General features: G+C 48.7%; 1 protein-coding gene and 1 long non-coding RNA gene across 7 annotated transcripts in view; one reads left to right on the top strand and one right to left on the bottom strand.

The window, feature by feature from the left end:
* RDH13 (retinol dehydrogenase 13) overlaps positions 1–14,776 on the top strand; it is a 37,670-nt gene that overhangs the window by 16,086 nt on the left and 6,808 nt on the right. For 2 of the 6 annotated variants that reach the window (XR_014058254.1, XM_081505463.1), the window contains exons 1-3: positions 8,627–8,800; positions 11,095–11,213; positions 13,269–13,424. Coding sequence is in view for 4 of the 6 variants with exons in the window: in XM_081505463.1 (XP_081361589.1) it covers positions 8,736–8,800; positions 11,095–11,213; positions 13,269–13,424 (340 nt within the window). In the remaining 2 variants the exon portion in view is untranslated. Of the gene's footprint in view, positions 1–4,686; positions 4,782–8,626; positions 8,801–10,378; positions 10,760–11,094; positions 11,214–13,268; positions 13,425–14,776 lie in introns of those variants that run through there. The other 4 variants (XR_014058253.1, XM_081505464.1, XM_081505462.1 and 1 more) reach the window with 3 other exon arrangements.
* Positions 10,262–13,377, bottom strand: LOC145512036 (uncharacterized). The gene is made up of 2 exons (XR_014058255.1): positions 11,075–13,377; positions 10,262–10,792 (listed from the first exon to the last, which is right to left on the bottom strand). It is a non-coding gene; the product is annotated as an uncharacterized LOC145512036 (long non-coding RNA).

Genomic DNA, 14,776 nt, shown 5'->3' with positions numbered 1-14,776 from the left:
GCTTGGGAGCAGCAGGTGAGACAGAAACCCGAGCCTCCGCCCCCGTTCAGGGCCCGGGGCCTCCTTCCTTTTTCCCCGGCCACAAAGGAGGCGCCGCCCTCTCTCCAGACCGTGACACGTGGTTCCCAAATACCAGTGGACGCTCACACCCCTGCACTGTCTGATTCCGTAAGTCCTGGGGGAGGGGGGTGGGGGCGCTCACCTGGGGAACCCCCAAACCAAACCACCAACAGTGCAGCGTCTTTTACTGAGTGAGCTTTCGGGCTCTGTGGCTCTGAACTCGTCTCTGTCCCCGAACGGGGTCGCTTGGTCGCGGGGGAACTGGACTGCTCATTGTCTCCGTTGGGTGATCCCAGAGACCAGACAGTGCCCGGCCGCAGCCTGTTAAGCTAACATCGGATGTGTGTCGTATCAGAAACCGCCCCCTCCCTCTTCCATCACCCTCCTCATCCAAGGCAGCCCCCACTTCTGTCTCCCCGACTGGAGGATTTGCTGGTGAATTCCTAGGACGAGGAGGGAGGCAGAATTCACAGGAAGTGGGGTCTGGCAGATTGCTGGGGCAGGGCTTATGAATAAGATGCCAGCTGGGTATCAGGGATATATAGTTAACGTAGATATTTATTAATTTACTCATTCAGTAAATGGCCCCTGAGACCTAATTTCTGCCTCACTCTTTGCTCTCAAGAAGACAGGTTGGTTGGGGAAATAGACCCTGCTGGCACTCACAGTAGGGATTCACAGTGACATATGCTCTAACTGAGGTGGCAACAGGACACCTCCTCCCTGGAGGAGACCTTTTATTTGAACCTGTGGTAGGCATGTGAGGAGGTTAAAGAAGACTTCCCCAGTTAAGTGATAACTGGATGGGGTTCTGAAGGATGAATAGGAGTTCGCCAAGGAGGATGTTGGCAAGGAACACTGTTCCAGGCTTGGGAAGTGGCATGTGCCAAGTCCCCAAGTCATGCAGGAACAGGTACTCAAGCACCAATCTGGTCCAGCAAAACCCCTCCCTGCCTTTGTGTTATTGTCATTCTAGTGGGTGTGGTGGGGAGACAGAAGATAAACAGGTAGGGACACACATGGGAATAAGCCTTTCAGGTTGTGGTAGTCTCTGTGGAGGAAGTAAAACAAAGGTGAAGAGATAGAGTGACCTGGGGGCGGGCAGGTGTGGCAACTCCTGGTGAGGTGATCATGGGTGGCTTCTCTGAGGAGGTGGCATGGGTGCCTGGACTTGAATTTCAGGACCCAGGAATGCAGAGAGGGTTTGGGGCAGAGGGAACACCTGGGGGAGGCTGGGCAGGTGGGGGTGTGGCTGGCCAGAGGAGATGAGCCCAGAGACAGTGTAGAGGGCGGTCCTGATGTTGATGTTGACGTTTACCATGACAATGGCAAAGGACAGGGTGGCCAGACTCCAGCTCAGATGGATTTGCCCCAAGCCTGAGTTTCAAGATGCTCCTTCTCTGTTTGGTGAGGTGACAGGAACATGGGTGGCCCGAAAGGTGCCATAAACGGAGGCCACTCGGGCAGGTGGCAGCTCAGAGGAGTTCTTCCCTGGGGCCTAAGAGCTAAAAGGTTAGGGAAGGTTTTTCCCTGAAGCTCCTCTGAGACCGGCTAGCCCATGAGAGGGGTCAGGGAGTGACACCCGGCGGGCGAGTCTAAGAACTGCCCTGGCTGGAGGAGGGAGGCTGGTGGTAAGCTGTTTATTCTCTGGGAGGGATCCAGGGCTACTGGTCTCCTGAAGCTGGAGGAACTTGGCTCTCAGGCTGGGGGGCTGGATCGGGGGTGGGGGCAGTGATGGGAAAGGACTCCAGACAGACTAGAATTGGGATCCTGGGTTGGAGCAAGTGACTCCAGATTGTTCTCATTTCTTCCTCGCTACGAGGAGCATAAGCCCTGGTTGCTGCAGTAAAGGCTGCTGGGAAGATGAGGTGTTAAAAGGCAGGTCAAGTGCTTAGAACAGGCTCAGTGCTCAGCCAATGGATGGGTGAGATATAGACAAAGGAATGAATCAATAACTACACGACCGGATCCACATACGTGACAAGGACTGGTTCTGCAGACACAGAGCTTTGCGCCCCAGTGCCTGCTCCCAAGGAATGGGCAGACCCAATACTAAGCTTCTGATGACCGTTCATTTATACAGGACATTTACCCATTCATTCAGCAAATGGTTATGAAACATCTGCTCTAACCAGGGGCCAGGGAACTCAATGACACCAAACCTGCCCTCGTGGAGTTTATATTCAGGTGGAAAATAAAAAAATAAATGTGTTGAATGTCAGATGGTGGTCATAAAGCAGGGAAGAGGGTCCAGTGGGTGTCTTGGGGGTTTTATTGGTTGGGGAAATTCTCACTGAGACTGTGCTGTTTCAGTGAAGACCTGAGGGAGTGAAAGTGAAAGTGTTATTTGCTCAGTCATGTCCTACCCCTTGCGACCCCATGGACTGTAGCCCACAAGGCTCTTCTGTCCATGGGATTTCCAGGCAAGAGCACTGGAGTGAATTGCCATTTCCTCCTCTAGGGGATCTTCCTGACCCAGGGATTGAACCTGCGTTCCCTATGTCTCATGCATTGCAGGTGGATGCTTTACCCGCTGAACCATCAGGGAAGGGAGTGAGGTGTGAGGATATCTGGGGAAGGATCTTCAGGCAGGGGCAAGGGCCAGTGCAAAGGTCCTGAAGCGGGTGCTCACACAGCGAGGCTGGTGTTTCTGGGGCAGAGGTGTAGGGCATGAAGTCAGAAAGGTGATGGGGGTGCATTGTGTGTTCTCAGGATCACTGTGGGAGTCTGAAACTGACAGGTGCAATAGTGCTGTTTTGATCAAGTTTTGTTTTTTAAGTTGACCTGAAATTAGCCACCTTAAAGTGAACAACTGAATAGCATTTCGTACATTGACAGTGTTATGCAACCATCATATCCATCTAATTCCTAAACACGTTTATCCTCCTCAAATAAAGTCCATACCCTTATTTTTATTTAAAAAAATTTTTTGGCCACACTGCGCAGCATATGGGATGTTGGCTCCCCAACCAGGGATTGAACCCATGTCCTCTGCATTACAAGGCGATTCTTAACCACAGGACCACTAGGGAAGTCCTGGAGTTTCTGTTTTCTGAGGTCCCAGGGAAGCCCTCCACCCTAGCTGAGCGGTCAGCTGTTTGCATGGTGCCTGCCTTGCTCCAGGCAAACTCACTAAGTCTCTCCTTTCCTGTCTTCCTTCTTTCTCACCACCATTAACTCACGTCCATGCTCTGCCCCTCCTCCCTGCTTCCTTCCCTTCCTCCAGATTATGGAGCCACGAATGTGCTACGCTGAGCATCTGTACTAAACCAACAAAACAAGATCGATAGTCCCAGTCACTATGGCTGTGTAACAAATCTTTCCAAGCCTGGTGGCTTCATACAAGGGCCACATTCATTCTGCACGTGAATCTGCCGTCTGCACAGGGCTTCGTGGCGGTGGCATGCAGGGAAGGAAAGTGAAGTCGCTCAGTCGTGTCTGACTCTTTGTGGCCCCATGGACCGTAGCCCGCCAGGCTCCTCCATCCATGGGGATTCTCCAGGCAAGAATACTGGAGTGGGTTGTCATTTCCTTCTCCAGGGGATCTTCCCCACCCAGGGCTTGAACCTGGGTCTCTCGCACTGCAGGCAGGCTCCCGTCTGAGCCACCTCTGCTCTATTTAGTGAGGGTGGGGGTAGATTGGAAGCTGGGGCGGCATCTGGACTGGAAAGACGAGCCTGGAATCATCAGGGCTCCTCCACCATCTAACCTTTTCTCTATGTGGTCTGTCCAGCTTCAGGGTCGCTAAACCTGTTTCTTACATGTCAGGTAAGGGCTCCAAAAATGCGTAGATAGGAAGAGAGGAGAGAGGGAGAGAGGAAGAGAGGGAGGGAGGAAGAGAGAATGAGAACGGGAATGAATTGGGTGTGACAAGCCTTCTGATGGGCAAGAGTTCTCTGAGTACCTGGGACAGCACCCAACGTTTGTAGGAATTTATTAGCAACATCAACGGTGATAAAGGAGTGCATAGACTACCTGGTAGTTCAAAGAGATATTCTTCACACCTGGAGTGCATCTGGGAATCAAGTCGGAGGCCCTCAGAGGAAGGAATTTGCATGTGTTGTTCTCTTTATAATAACAACACTACAGCTATCAATGCTCTGGCGTTTCCTGCGTCCTTGACAGAGGCCAGCAAAATGTGGCCCACTGCTTGTTCTTATAAATAAAGTTTTATTGGAATGCAGCACTGCTCATTTCTTTTCATATCATCTGTGGCTGCTTCCCTGCCACAATGGCAGAGTTGTTGCAACAGGGAGTGGATGACCCAAAAGGCTGAAATTATTTTCTCTCTGGCCCTTGCAGAAGATGTTTGTTAACCCCCACCCTAGAGGTAGATGATATTAGGAGACCAATTTATAGAAGAGAAGAAAAAGGGCTCATAGAGATGTTTATTTGAGGTTGAGGGAGCCAGCATCAGTATTTTTTTATTAAAAATTTCCCTCCTTACTTTTAATTGTGGTAAGCTGCACATGCCATAAAATGTGCCGCTTTAGCCTTTTTTTTTATATTTTCAAACCTTTTTAATAACCTTGTTTGAAGGATGGTGTTTGTTCTTTTTTTTTTTTTTTTGACAAGTCCAACAGTTTATTTTTTCTTGAACAAAATCTTAGCACTTTCTCCCTGTAGCCCCACTCCATGCCCGAACTGGAAGGAAGGAAGGAGGGGAGCAGAGACCACACCGTTCACTCTGGACACCGAGGGCACCTCGACCTTTTCTTGTGGTGAGTGATCTCCAGCGAGGCCTCTGGCTTCCCGGTTGTTACGTTGCTGTCGGGTTACGGCGGAACGAAGGGGTGCCGGGGAGCCCTGGACAGGGCACGGGGCCAGCCTCGGTCAGCTCCAGTGCCGCAGTGTCGGCATCGTTCCCGCCCCCTTGGCGCCCTGGAGACAGACACCTGGGTCTCCGGAGATGGAGTTGGTGCTGGAGAGCTGGAAGCACTTGCCAAAGTCCAACTTCTTAAAACACAGCTGCTTCCATACTGTGTGTGTGTGTTAGTCACTCAGTCGTGTCCGACTCTTTGTGACCCCATGGACTGTAGCCCACCAGGCTCCCCTGTCCCTGGGATTCTCCAGGCAAGAATACTGGAGTGGGTCACTTTAGCCATTTTTGAATGTACAATTCTATGGCATTCATTCTGTTCACATTGTTGTGCGGCCATCAACAAACACCATCCATCTCCAGAATTTTCTTCGTCTTGGAAAACAGACAAGAACTCCAGAACAAGAAAATGCAGATGAACAAAAAGCAAAAATAAATAAATAAATAAATAAATAAAATCACCCATCATCCTGCCTGGCAGAGATGCCAAAGAGAAGAGTAGTTGTTTTTTTTTTTAAACTCTAAAAATATGCACTTTGATATTTAAGCTTAAAAAAGAGAATCAAAAAAAAAAAAAGAGAATCAGTCTGCTCTCCCTGCCTCCCCCCACCCATTGGCATTTAAGAAAGAAACTCTGGATGTTAAACATTTGAACTTCCTAAAGCTGTAGACGGAGTCTATCCAGGGACATGTACAGACAAATTAACTTGTACTGATAGATGTAGAGGTTGATTTTATTTGTGCCAGTGTCTTGCTATTACAGAGAGGGCAATGAGGAACATTTTCCCACATATGTTTCTTTCCCAATGACCTGTTATTCTCCTAGCCTAAATTCTTCCAGGGGGAAGAGGTGGGTCAAAGATTGGCACAGATAGTTTTGCCATGTGTTACTGAATGACCTTTTAGGAAGGCTGTACCAACTGATGCTCCCACCAACATGTAGGTGTACCTGTTTCACCACATCCTTGCCAATACTGGGTATTATCATTGTTTTGATCCAGCCAATCTGATAAGTGAAAAATATTATCTTGTCATTATCCTAATGAGTTTCCTTGATTTCCAGTAAGGCTGAGTAGTTTCATGTGTTTGTTGATTTTCTTTCTTTGCAGATTGCCCCTCATATCCTTTGCCTATGCTCCCCTGTCTCTCTGTTAGGGGTGAGACTTTTTTTCCCTTACCGATTCATTAGAACTCTTTACATATGAAGGATACTAACTCTGTCATTTTGGTGGGTAAGAAGAGACAGAAGTTGACAGAGGGGAAGTCACTGCTCAAGGTACACATCTAAGAAGAGGTGGAGCAGAAATCTGAAAGAAGATCTTCCTAGATCCATGCCTGAGGGTCTGTACAGCCTCTGTGGAAACATTCCCTTTCCCACATTTTGCCCACTCCATGATTCAGGAACACTGAGTTCCCACAGTGTCAGAAAGAGGAGAAACCTTTTGCCAGACCCAGCTACCCTTGCAAGGCCCCAGCAACAAACCTATACTTGGATCTGCTGTGTAGATTAAATATTTGGCACAGATACTCGATAAACAGTGTGGTGCTGTGTCGACCCCATGGACTGTTGCCCGCCAGGCTCCTCTGTCCGTGGAATTCTCCAGGCAAGAAAACTGGAGTAGGTTGTCATTTCTTTCTCCAGGGGGTCTTCTCCACCCAGGGATTGAACCCACATCTCTTGCATCTCCTGTATTGGCAGGTGGATTCTTTACCACTGTGCCACCAGGGAAGCCCACACTTAATAAACAAAAGCTGGCATTATTGCCTTTTTAAGAAAAATCTTCTCTTCAGCCACATCTCTTGCCAGCTGCCTACCCCTTCAAGTCAAACTTCCTACCATCCCAAGCAACTTGCGTCACAACTTCTCATAACTCCAGTAAGTCCACTTGAAGAACTCCTACTCATCCTTCAAAACCCTATTTAGGTTTTCCCTCCTCTAGGAAGTCTTCCCTCACTCCTAGCCTGAGTCTCCAATCACAGATCCTGGATGCTGGCTATTGTGTTTTCTTTGGATGCCCTGTTCTGTTTCCTGTGTCCAGGAGGTTTTTCATGACTCACTGTTGGTGCTGCTGCACCAGACCTGCAAGTCACGTCAGCCTTCTGTGTCATAATGGAGCCAAGAGGTGATGCTTCAGAGTTTCTAGATCTTTCTCCACCCTGTACATCCCCATCTCACAGACCAGCCTGGAGCTTGCTGTCTGGGTGCTTTCATCCTGTTCCCAAGAGTTCCTGCTGTTGTTGGGGGTAGGGCCCCCCACCTAGAAGACTGCTGACCTCTGGCTCCTCCATCCTGAGTGCTCTATTGACCCCCCGGTCTCTCATCTCCAGTCTTGTACATTTCTGCCATGTCCTACCTCCACTCACCAATTTTAGCTAATAGGCATGTTTTGTCTTGTTAACAAAAAAAGGAAAAGAAAAAAAAAGTTCTTGGGACATTTGGAAACAATTTATTAATCAGCTATTTGTCATTTTGAAAGTGTGTCTGTGGATTATTGACAAACAATCCAATCAGAAATCAGAGTTACTTGGGTGTTATAATAATTATATCAGAGTTATAATTATTATAATATAATATTATATAATATAATTTATATTGTATAATATATAATATTATATAATACACACAATATAATCACATTATATATAATATAATATATAATGTAATTATATAATATACAATAATATATAATATATTGTTTAATTATATAATATATAATAATATATATAATATAATATAATATAATATAATATAATATAATAATGACTTCCCTGGTGGCTCAGACGGTAAAGCGTCTGCCTACAATGCAGGAGACCCGGGTTCAATCCCTGGGTCGGGAAGATCTCCTGGCGAATGAAATGGCAACCCACTCCAGTAGCTTGCCTGGAAAATCCCATGGACGGAGGAGCCTGCTGGGCTGCAGTCCACGGGGTCGCTAAGAGTCGGACACGACTGAGCGACTTCACTTTCACTTTTCACTTCCATGCATTGGAGAAGGAAATGGCAACCCACTCCAGGGTTGAAGCGACTTAGCAGCAGCAGCAGCAGCAGCACTTTGAATTAGGGTGGGCCTCTCCTCAGACTCAGAAGTTCAGGCCCCCGGCCCTTCCTCCCTCAGACCCGAATTTTACGCCCCCGTGACCTCCTCGCTCAGTACTCCAGGAATCTGGGAACCTCCTAGGCCTGTAGGTCTTGGATTCTGGACATTGAATTTATCAAATTGTCCCAGAAAGTGGACAAATAACTCGTATATTTATGCCACTTGTTTATCTGTTTTTATTGAAGTATACTTGATTTTCAGTACTACATTAGTTTCAGGTGTACAACACAGTGATTCAAATTTTTTATGGATTATATTCGGTTTAAAGTTTTTATGAAATGCTCTCGTCCCTGGGCTGTACAATATAGTCTCCGAGCTGTTTTATTTTATACATAGCTAGTTCGTAAGGCACACGTATTTTTAGGTGAGGAAACAGGCTGATCCATTTGAAAGACACACAGAGGACTCAGGTGCCGAAGGACAGCTGCCCCGTTGGGATCCTGGGGTCCCTCCGCCACCGCGCTGGACTTTGAAGCTGAGCGAGTGTGACGTCATTGGAACCGCGTGTAGGCCCCGCCCCCGAGGCCCCGGCCACGCCCCGGCCCCGGAAACTACCATTCCCCGCGGCAGCTGCGCTCGCAGTCCGTCCCCACAGGTCCCGTCCCGGAGGCCCCGCCCCCGCCCCCGCCCCCTTCCGGAAGCGCGGGTTGCGGCGGCGTGTGCCCTTCCGCACGTGGATCCCGGGCGGCGCGCTCTCGGGGCAGAGCCCGGGCTCGGGCGTGCGTGCGGCTGCAGTCAGACGCCCGCTCCGGCCAGGGATGAGCCGCTACGTTCTGCCGCTGTCCGTGCTGGGCACGGCCGTGGGCGGGGCCGTGCTGCTCAAGTGAGTTCGCGCGGGTCTCTCAGGCGCGGTAACGGCGGGCTGGTGGGCTTGGACAGAGAGGGAGGGCCGGGTGGAGATCGCCAGCTCCTCGCCCACCCAGGAGTCCTCCAGTCCACTCATCTGGCAGTGCTCCCAGAGAATGCGGGGACAAGCCAGGGCCCCGAGCGGGCAGGTCACGGCCCAAGGTCGGCCAGAGAAAGGGGCGGATCCGGGCCCTGGTAAACATTTTGGTCTAGTTGCTTCCGGACTTTTAATGCATTAATTAATTCACTCAGCAGATGCCTACTGAACACCTCCCATATGTCACGTCCTGGCCCAGGTGCAAGGAACATGTATGCCACCTAAGCTCTCGTTGTCCGGAATCAGAGAAACGAGTTAGAATTGTCCAACTCAGTCAATGAAAAGATTGTTATTGCATGGGATATACACATACGACAGTTCTTTCCTGTGGTTCCTGGGCTAATTCACTTAACAAAAACAAGACAGGGGACTAAGAGGTACAAACTATTAGTTATAAAGTAAACTACAAGGATATATTGTACAACCAGGGGAATATAGCAAATCTTTTATAATAGATATAAATGGAATATAACCTTTAAAAATTGTAAATCATTAATGTTGTACACCTGTACAACTATTCTTCGATATAAAAATCCCCACTCCAAACCAAAATACAGCAACGAAATATTCTATAGCAGCACCATTCAGTAGAACTTTCTGTGAAGATGGACACCTTTTACATTTGCCCTGGCTATTATAAGCCATACCGTGTGACTATTGAGCACCTAAAAATATAACCATGTTATGCTTGTAGTAACAGTATTGTACTGTACACTTAAAAATTTGTTAAGATGGTAGACCTCATGTTAAGTGTTCAGGATTAGCAATACGTATTTTATTACAGTCACACAAGATATTAGCTGGGATTTTGGCCGGAAAGTGATTGCAATATTGAAGTATTTTTTTTTTACCCTCTCATAAGGGGTTGAAGAATAGACTGATTGACTGTTAATCTCTTTGCATAAATACGTTTAGGCTTGTTCATCTACTCTGTGATGACGCTTCATTTTGAACTTGTTCCTCCTGATCCAATAAATTCTTTTTTGTGTAGCCGGCTGATATCTTGTTTTTTAAAAACTCCTGCTTTGTAAATATTAACCACCTTTTTTTTGAAAGCTCTAGGAAATGGAAATAATTTTTCCATATAATAGAAATTATTGGGAAATTTCCTGGCGGTCCGAGGGTTAGGACTTGGTGCTTTCACTGCCGCGGCCTGGGTTCAGTCCTTGGTTGGGGAAGTAAGAACCCTCAAACCACAAGGCGTAGCCAAAAAAAAAATTCATCGGCTGCTGTTTTTATTTTTATTCATGCTGATGTCTGTTAGTTCTGAAAAAGCTTAAAAAGATAATAATAATAAAAAATACCAGCATGGGAAGAATAAAAGAAAGCTGAATGCCCTGGTTGGGGACAGGGAATAAGACTGTTTATTTTTAGTTAACTTAAAAACGACCCTTTTGTCTGGAGAGGACGTTGTTTCTCTGGCCAGTTTCCTGTTGGTGACATTTAGTTGTTGTCCAGCATTTAGCCTCTGGAATATGGACACAGCAGCAGAATAAGGCCCTCCTGCCCTCTCCTGAACATCCTAATGCCCAGAACCTACGACTGTGTTTCCTTACCTGTCAAAGGGGACTCTGCAGATGTCACTAAGGACCTCCATGATGGGAGGTGATCACCAAGTGGGCCCAGCGTCATCACAATGGTACTCACAAGAGGGAGGCGGAAGAATCAGAGCCAGGGACCTGACACTGCTGTGTTGCTGACTTTGAAGGCGGAGGAAGGGGCCACGAGCCCAGGGATGCAGGCGGCCCTTAGAATCTGGAAAAGGCTTGGGAACAATTCTCAATTCTCCCTTGCGCCTCCAGAAGGAACACAGCTCTGCCGACACCTCGGTTTTATCCTGTAAGATCCATCTTGGACTCTGACCTGCAGACTCTAGGGAAACACCATTGTGTGGTTTTAACCCTCTGAGCTCCTGGTGAAATGTTACAACAGCCCTAGGGATTGAACTCAGGGGGTCTTTATCAGCTAATGATGGTTATGACGAGGAAGCTCCCCCACACCAGGCAGTGCTGAGTAACCACTGGGGTCCCTCGGGTTGTGTGATGTTGTTCCCATCTTTCCACTGAAGGAACACAAGCTCAGAGTGGTCACTTGTCTGAGATTGTAACCGTTGGGGGCCCCAGCTGTGACAGTGGACAGACGGATGGAACTGACCTCCCGTTTCCTATCTCCAGGGACTTTGTTGCCGGCGGGGCTTGTCCCAGCAAGGCCACCATTCCCGGGAAGACTGTCATTGTGACTGGTGCCAACACGGGCATCGGGAAGCAGACCGCCTTGGAGCTGGCCAAAAGAGGTGACGTCCCTGTGGGCATCTGCTTCTCGGCCTGGGGCTCGGGCACAAGATCTGGTGGCGGACGATGGGATTCCCCTGGGGATGTTAAGATCTGGTGTTAAGACCTGGGGGTGGATGGTGGGATTTCCCTGGGCGTGTTAAGACTTCTGATTCTTTCGGTTTTGCAAGTGGCAGAAACAAACGCAGGCTGGCTTAAGCCCCAAAGCCTGGTGTTCCTGGAAGAGGGGCGGGTGGGTCCAGTGGCTCAGAGGATCCCATGGATGTTCAGCAGTTTCTGGTTTGGGTTTTTCTCTGCATCAGCCTCGCCCTCTCCTATACTAGTTGGACTCAGTCCCAGGGACTGGGTCAGGGCTTGGGTCAGAGGTTGAGAGTAAGACTTGACTTCGGGCTCTTCCAAGCTTACCGATCAGGTCTTTTATAGAAAGAATGTCCCCTTTGATTTGGGTCTGTTTGATGTTTTTCTCATGGTCAGAGTGGGCTTATGGAGACGTGTCCTCAGCACACAGATCTCTCTCTTTTTTTAAAATTTATGTATTTTTGGCCCCACTGTGTGGCATGCAGGATCTTAATTCCCTGACCAGGGATTGAACCCGTGCCCCCTGCACCGGAAGCTTGGATTCCTAACCACCGGACCGCCAGGGAAGTCCCCACAGAGCTCTCTTTTGAATTTAGAATCAGTGGGGTTTCCTGGGGTGACAGGCACTAGAGAGGGAGGCCTCCCGGCTTTTGTTTGAACAGCTGGAAGACCAGAGTTGGGAGGGAGAGGCCAGGGCAGGCGTGAGGGCTGGGGGAGGCCGGGACCTCTCCTTGGGGGTTCGAGTCGCGGTGGCCAGTGAATGGGTCCCTGCTGGATCAGCCAGGCCCGAGCTGCACGTTCGCCCTGAGGTCAGGGTGTTGGGGGCCATGATGGGCGGTCCTCTGCCCCTGCGCCTCATCACACGGGGTTTCCCCAAGGGAGGGGCAGGTGTTCCTTTCAGGACCAGGCGAGACCGGAACTTGGGCCGACACACCCACCACCGTCCAAGGGCCAGGCTGGCCCTGCGAGGATGGACGGAGCCCGGACTTGACGAGTTCTGTTCTGGACCGCGTGATGGGGCAGCGGGTGTGTGGGGTGTGGCTGGTCCACCCCTCGGGGAGCCGCATAGACCCACACAGTCAGCACCATTGGTACCCATCCTTTTCTCAGGCCCCATTTCTTCTCGCTTTTCTAATTTGAAAAAAAAAAAAAGAAAAAGTGTTTTTTTTTTTTAATGACTGTATTAAGATTTAATTCACACATTTAAAATATACACTTCTGTGATTTTTAGTATATTCACAGAAATGTGCAACCATTACTGCTCTCCATTGTAGAACTTTTTTCATCACCCCCAAAATAAAACCTGGGTCCTCTAAGCCATCACCCTCTTAATTTCCCATCCCCTGCAAAGCTAGGAAACCACTGATCTTCCTTCTATGGATTTGCCTCTTCTGGGCATTTCAGATTAATGGAATCATACACTGTCCTTTGATGTCTGCTTTCTTTGACTTGAGTGAACATCATGTTTGTGAGGCTCATCCATGTTGTACATGTTTAGGGATTCCTTCCTTTCCATGGCTGAGTAACATGCCACTGATGCATAGACCATGTTTCCGTTATCCATGTATCCCTTAATAATTTTTTAAAAATATTGGAGTATAGTTGACTTACAGTGTTGTGTTGGTTTTACATATACGTGTTTCCTCTTTCAAATTCTCTCCCATTCAGCTCATTACAGAATATTCATCAGAGTTCCCTGTGCTCTCCAGTAGGTCCTTCTTGGTTGTCTGTTTTATATACAGTAGAGTGTATGTGTTAGTCCCAAACTCCCAATGTATCCCTCCCCCTCCACGTTCATTCTTCCCTTGATGGACATTCGGGCTGTTTCTGCCTCTGGCTGCTGTGAATAGTGCTGCTGTGTACGTTTGAGTACATAGTTCTGTATGGACTGACGTTTTCATTTATCTTGGGTGTGTACGCTTAGGAGTGGATCTTTTTTGTGTTTATTAAAAAATGTTTTTCTCGTCTGGTTCTTCCAGGAGGCAACATCATTCTGGCCTGTCGAGACGTGGAGAAATGCGAAGCGGCGGCCAAGGAGATTCGAGGGGAGACCCTTAATCACCGCGTCAGCGCCCGGCACCTGGACTTGGCCTCCCTTAAGTCCATCCGAGAGTTCGCGGCGAAGATCACTGAAGGTAAGAGGGAGGCCGCTGGCCTTGCGAGGGAGGGCTTGAGCGGCCAGGCTGTGAGGAGCGGATCGCACCAGGCAGGTCGCAGAGCCGAGTGTTGGTCCCTGGCTTTGCTTGTTCAGTCTTTGGGTGCAGATTTTGCATTTTTTTTCTTTTCTGACATTTGCACGTTTACATATTTTTCGTTTTTACGTGTGGGAAAGAAGATTAAAGAATAACATTTCACAACATGTGACCATTATATGGAATTCAGATTGTGTTTTACTTTTTTTGGGCCACAATGCATGGCTTTCAGGCTGTTAGTTCCCGGGCCGGGGATTGAACCCGCTCCCTGGGCAGTGAAATGCACACAGAGTCCTAACCACTGGATCCAGGGAATTCCTGGAATTCAGATTTTAGTTTCCCTAAAGGTTTTGTTTTTTTTTAACTGGAGTATAATTGTTTACAATGTTGTGTTAGTTTCTGCTGTAGAAGAATGTGAATCAGCTATATGTATACATATATCTCCATAAAGGGTCTTCCCTGGTGGCTCAGTGGTAAAGAACCCGCCTCTCAATGCAGGAGAAGTGAGTTCGATCCCTGGGTCAGGAAGATCTGCTGGAGAAGGAAATGGCAAGCCACTCTAGTATTCTTGCCTGGAGAATCCCATGGACAGAGAAGCCTGGCGGGCTATATAGTCTGTGGGGTTGCAAAGAGTTGGACACGACTGAGTGACTCAACAACAACAAAATCATCTCCGTAAAGTTTTATTGGCACACAGCTGGGCCCATCGGTTTACATATTGCCTGTGGCCCCTTTAGTCCTGTGAGGGCAGAGTTCAGTGGAGACAGAGCAAATCGCCTGCAAAACCGAAAGTATTTGCTGCCTGGTCCTTTACAGAAGAAGGTTACCGAGTCCCACTCTCCAAGAAAACCAAGTCCTTCTGTCTGAGCTGGGCTTCTGGGAGAAGCAGAGGCCGGGAATGGATTTGATGTGTAGGGAGGCAGAGAAAGAGTTAACCAGGAGGAGAAGGGCGGAGACACCGAGTCACCCACCGTTTCAGCAGGCGCTCTGGCGCTGAGGGGACTCCGGGGACACAGACGTGAGTCAGATTCAGGCTCTGTCTCGGGAGCGCCCGGGCCGGTGGACGACACGGCCCGTGAGGACAAGTGACTCAGAGGGGACCTGCAGGCATGACGCAGAGCTCCCGGAAACGCCCACATTCTCTGCTGGGGGTTTCCCTCTGCAGATCCGGGCATCAGGCTGGCATTTCTTTGTACTTCCATCTCCCTGATGGCTGACTCACTCTTCCTGCTTCTCGCCACATGGTCTCGGAACCGCTTACATGTTTATTTTTTGAACAGGAATAACATTTGCAA

This window comes from Giraffa tippelskirchi, chromosome 7 (assembly GCF_054371585.1).
Source record: "Giraffa tippelskirchi isolate mGirTip1 chromosome 7, T2T-mGirTip1v1.2.pri, whole genome shotgun sequence".
Taxonomy (NCBI): Eukaryota; Metazoa; Chordata; class Mammalia; order Artiodactyla; family Giraffidae; genus Giraffa; species Giraffa tippelskirchi.
The sequence above is the reverse complement of the archived record's forward strand: the minus strand, read 5'-3'. Positions and strand labels throughout refer to the sequence as shown.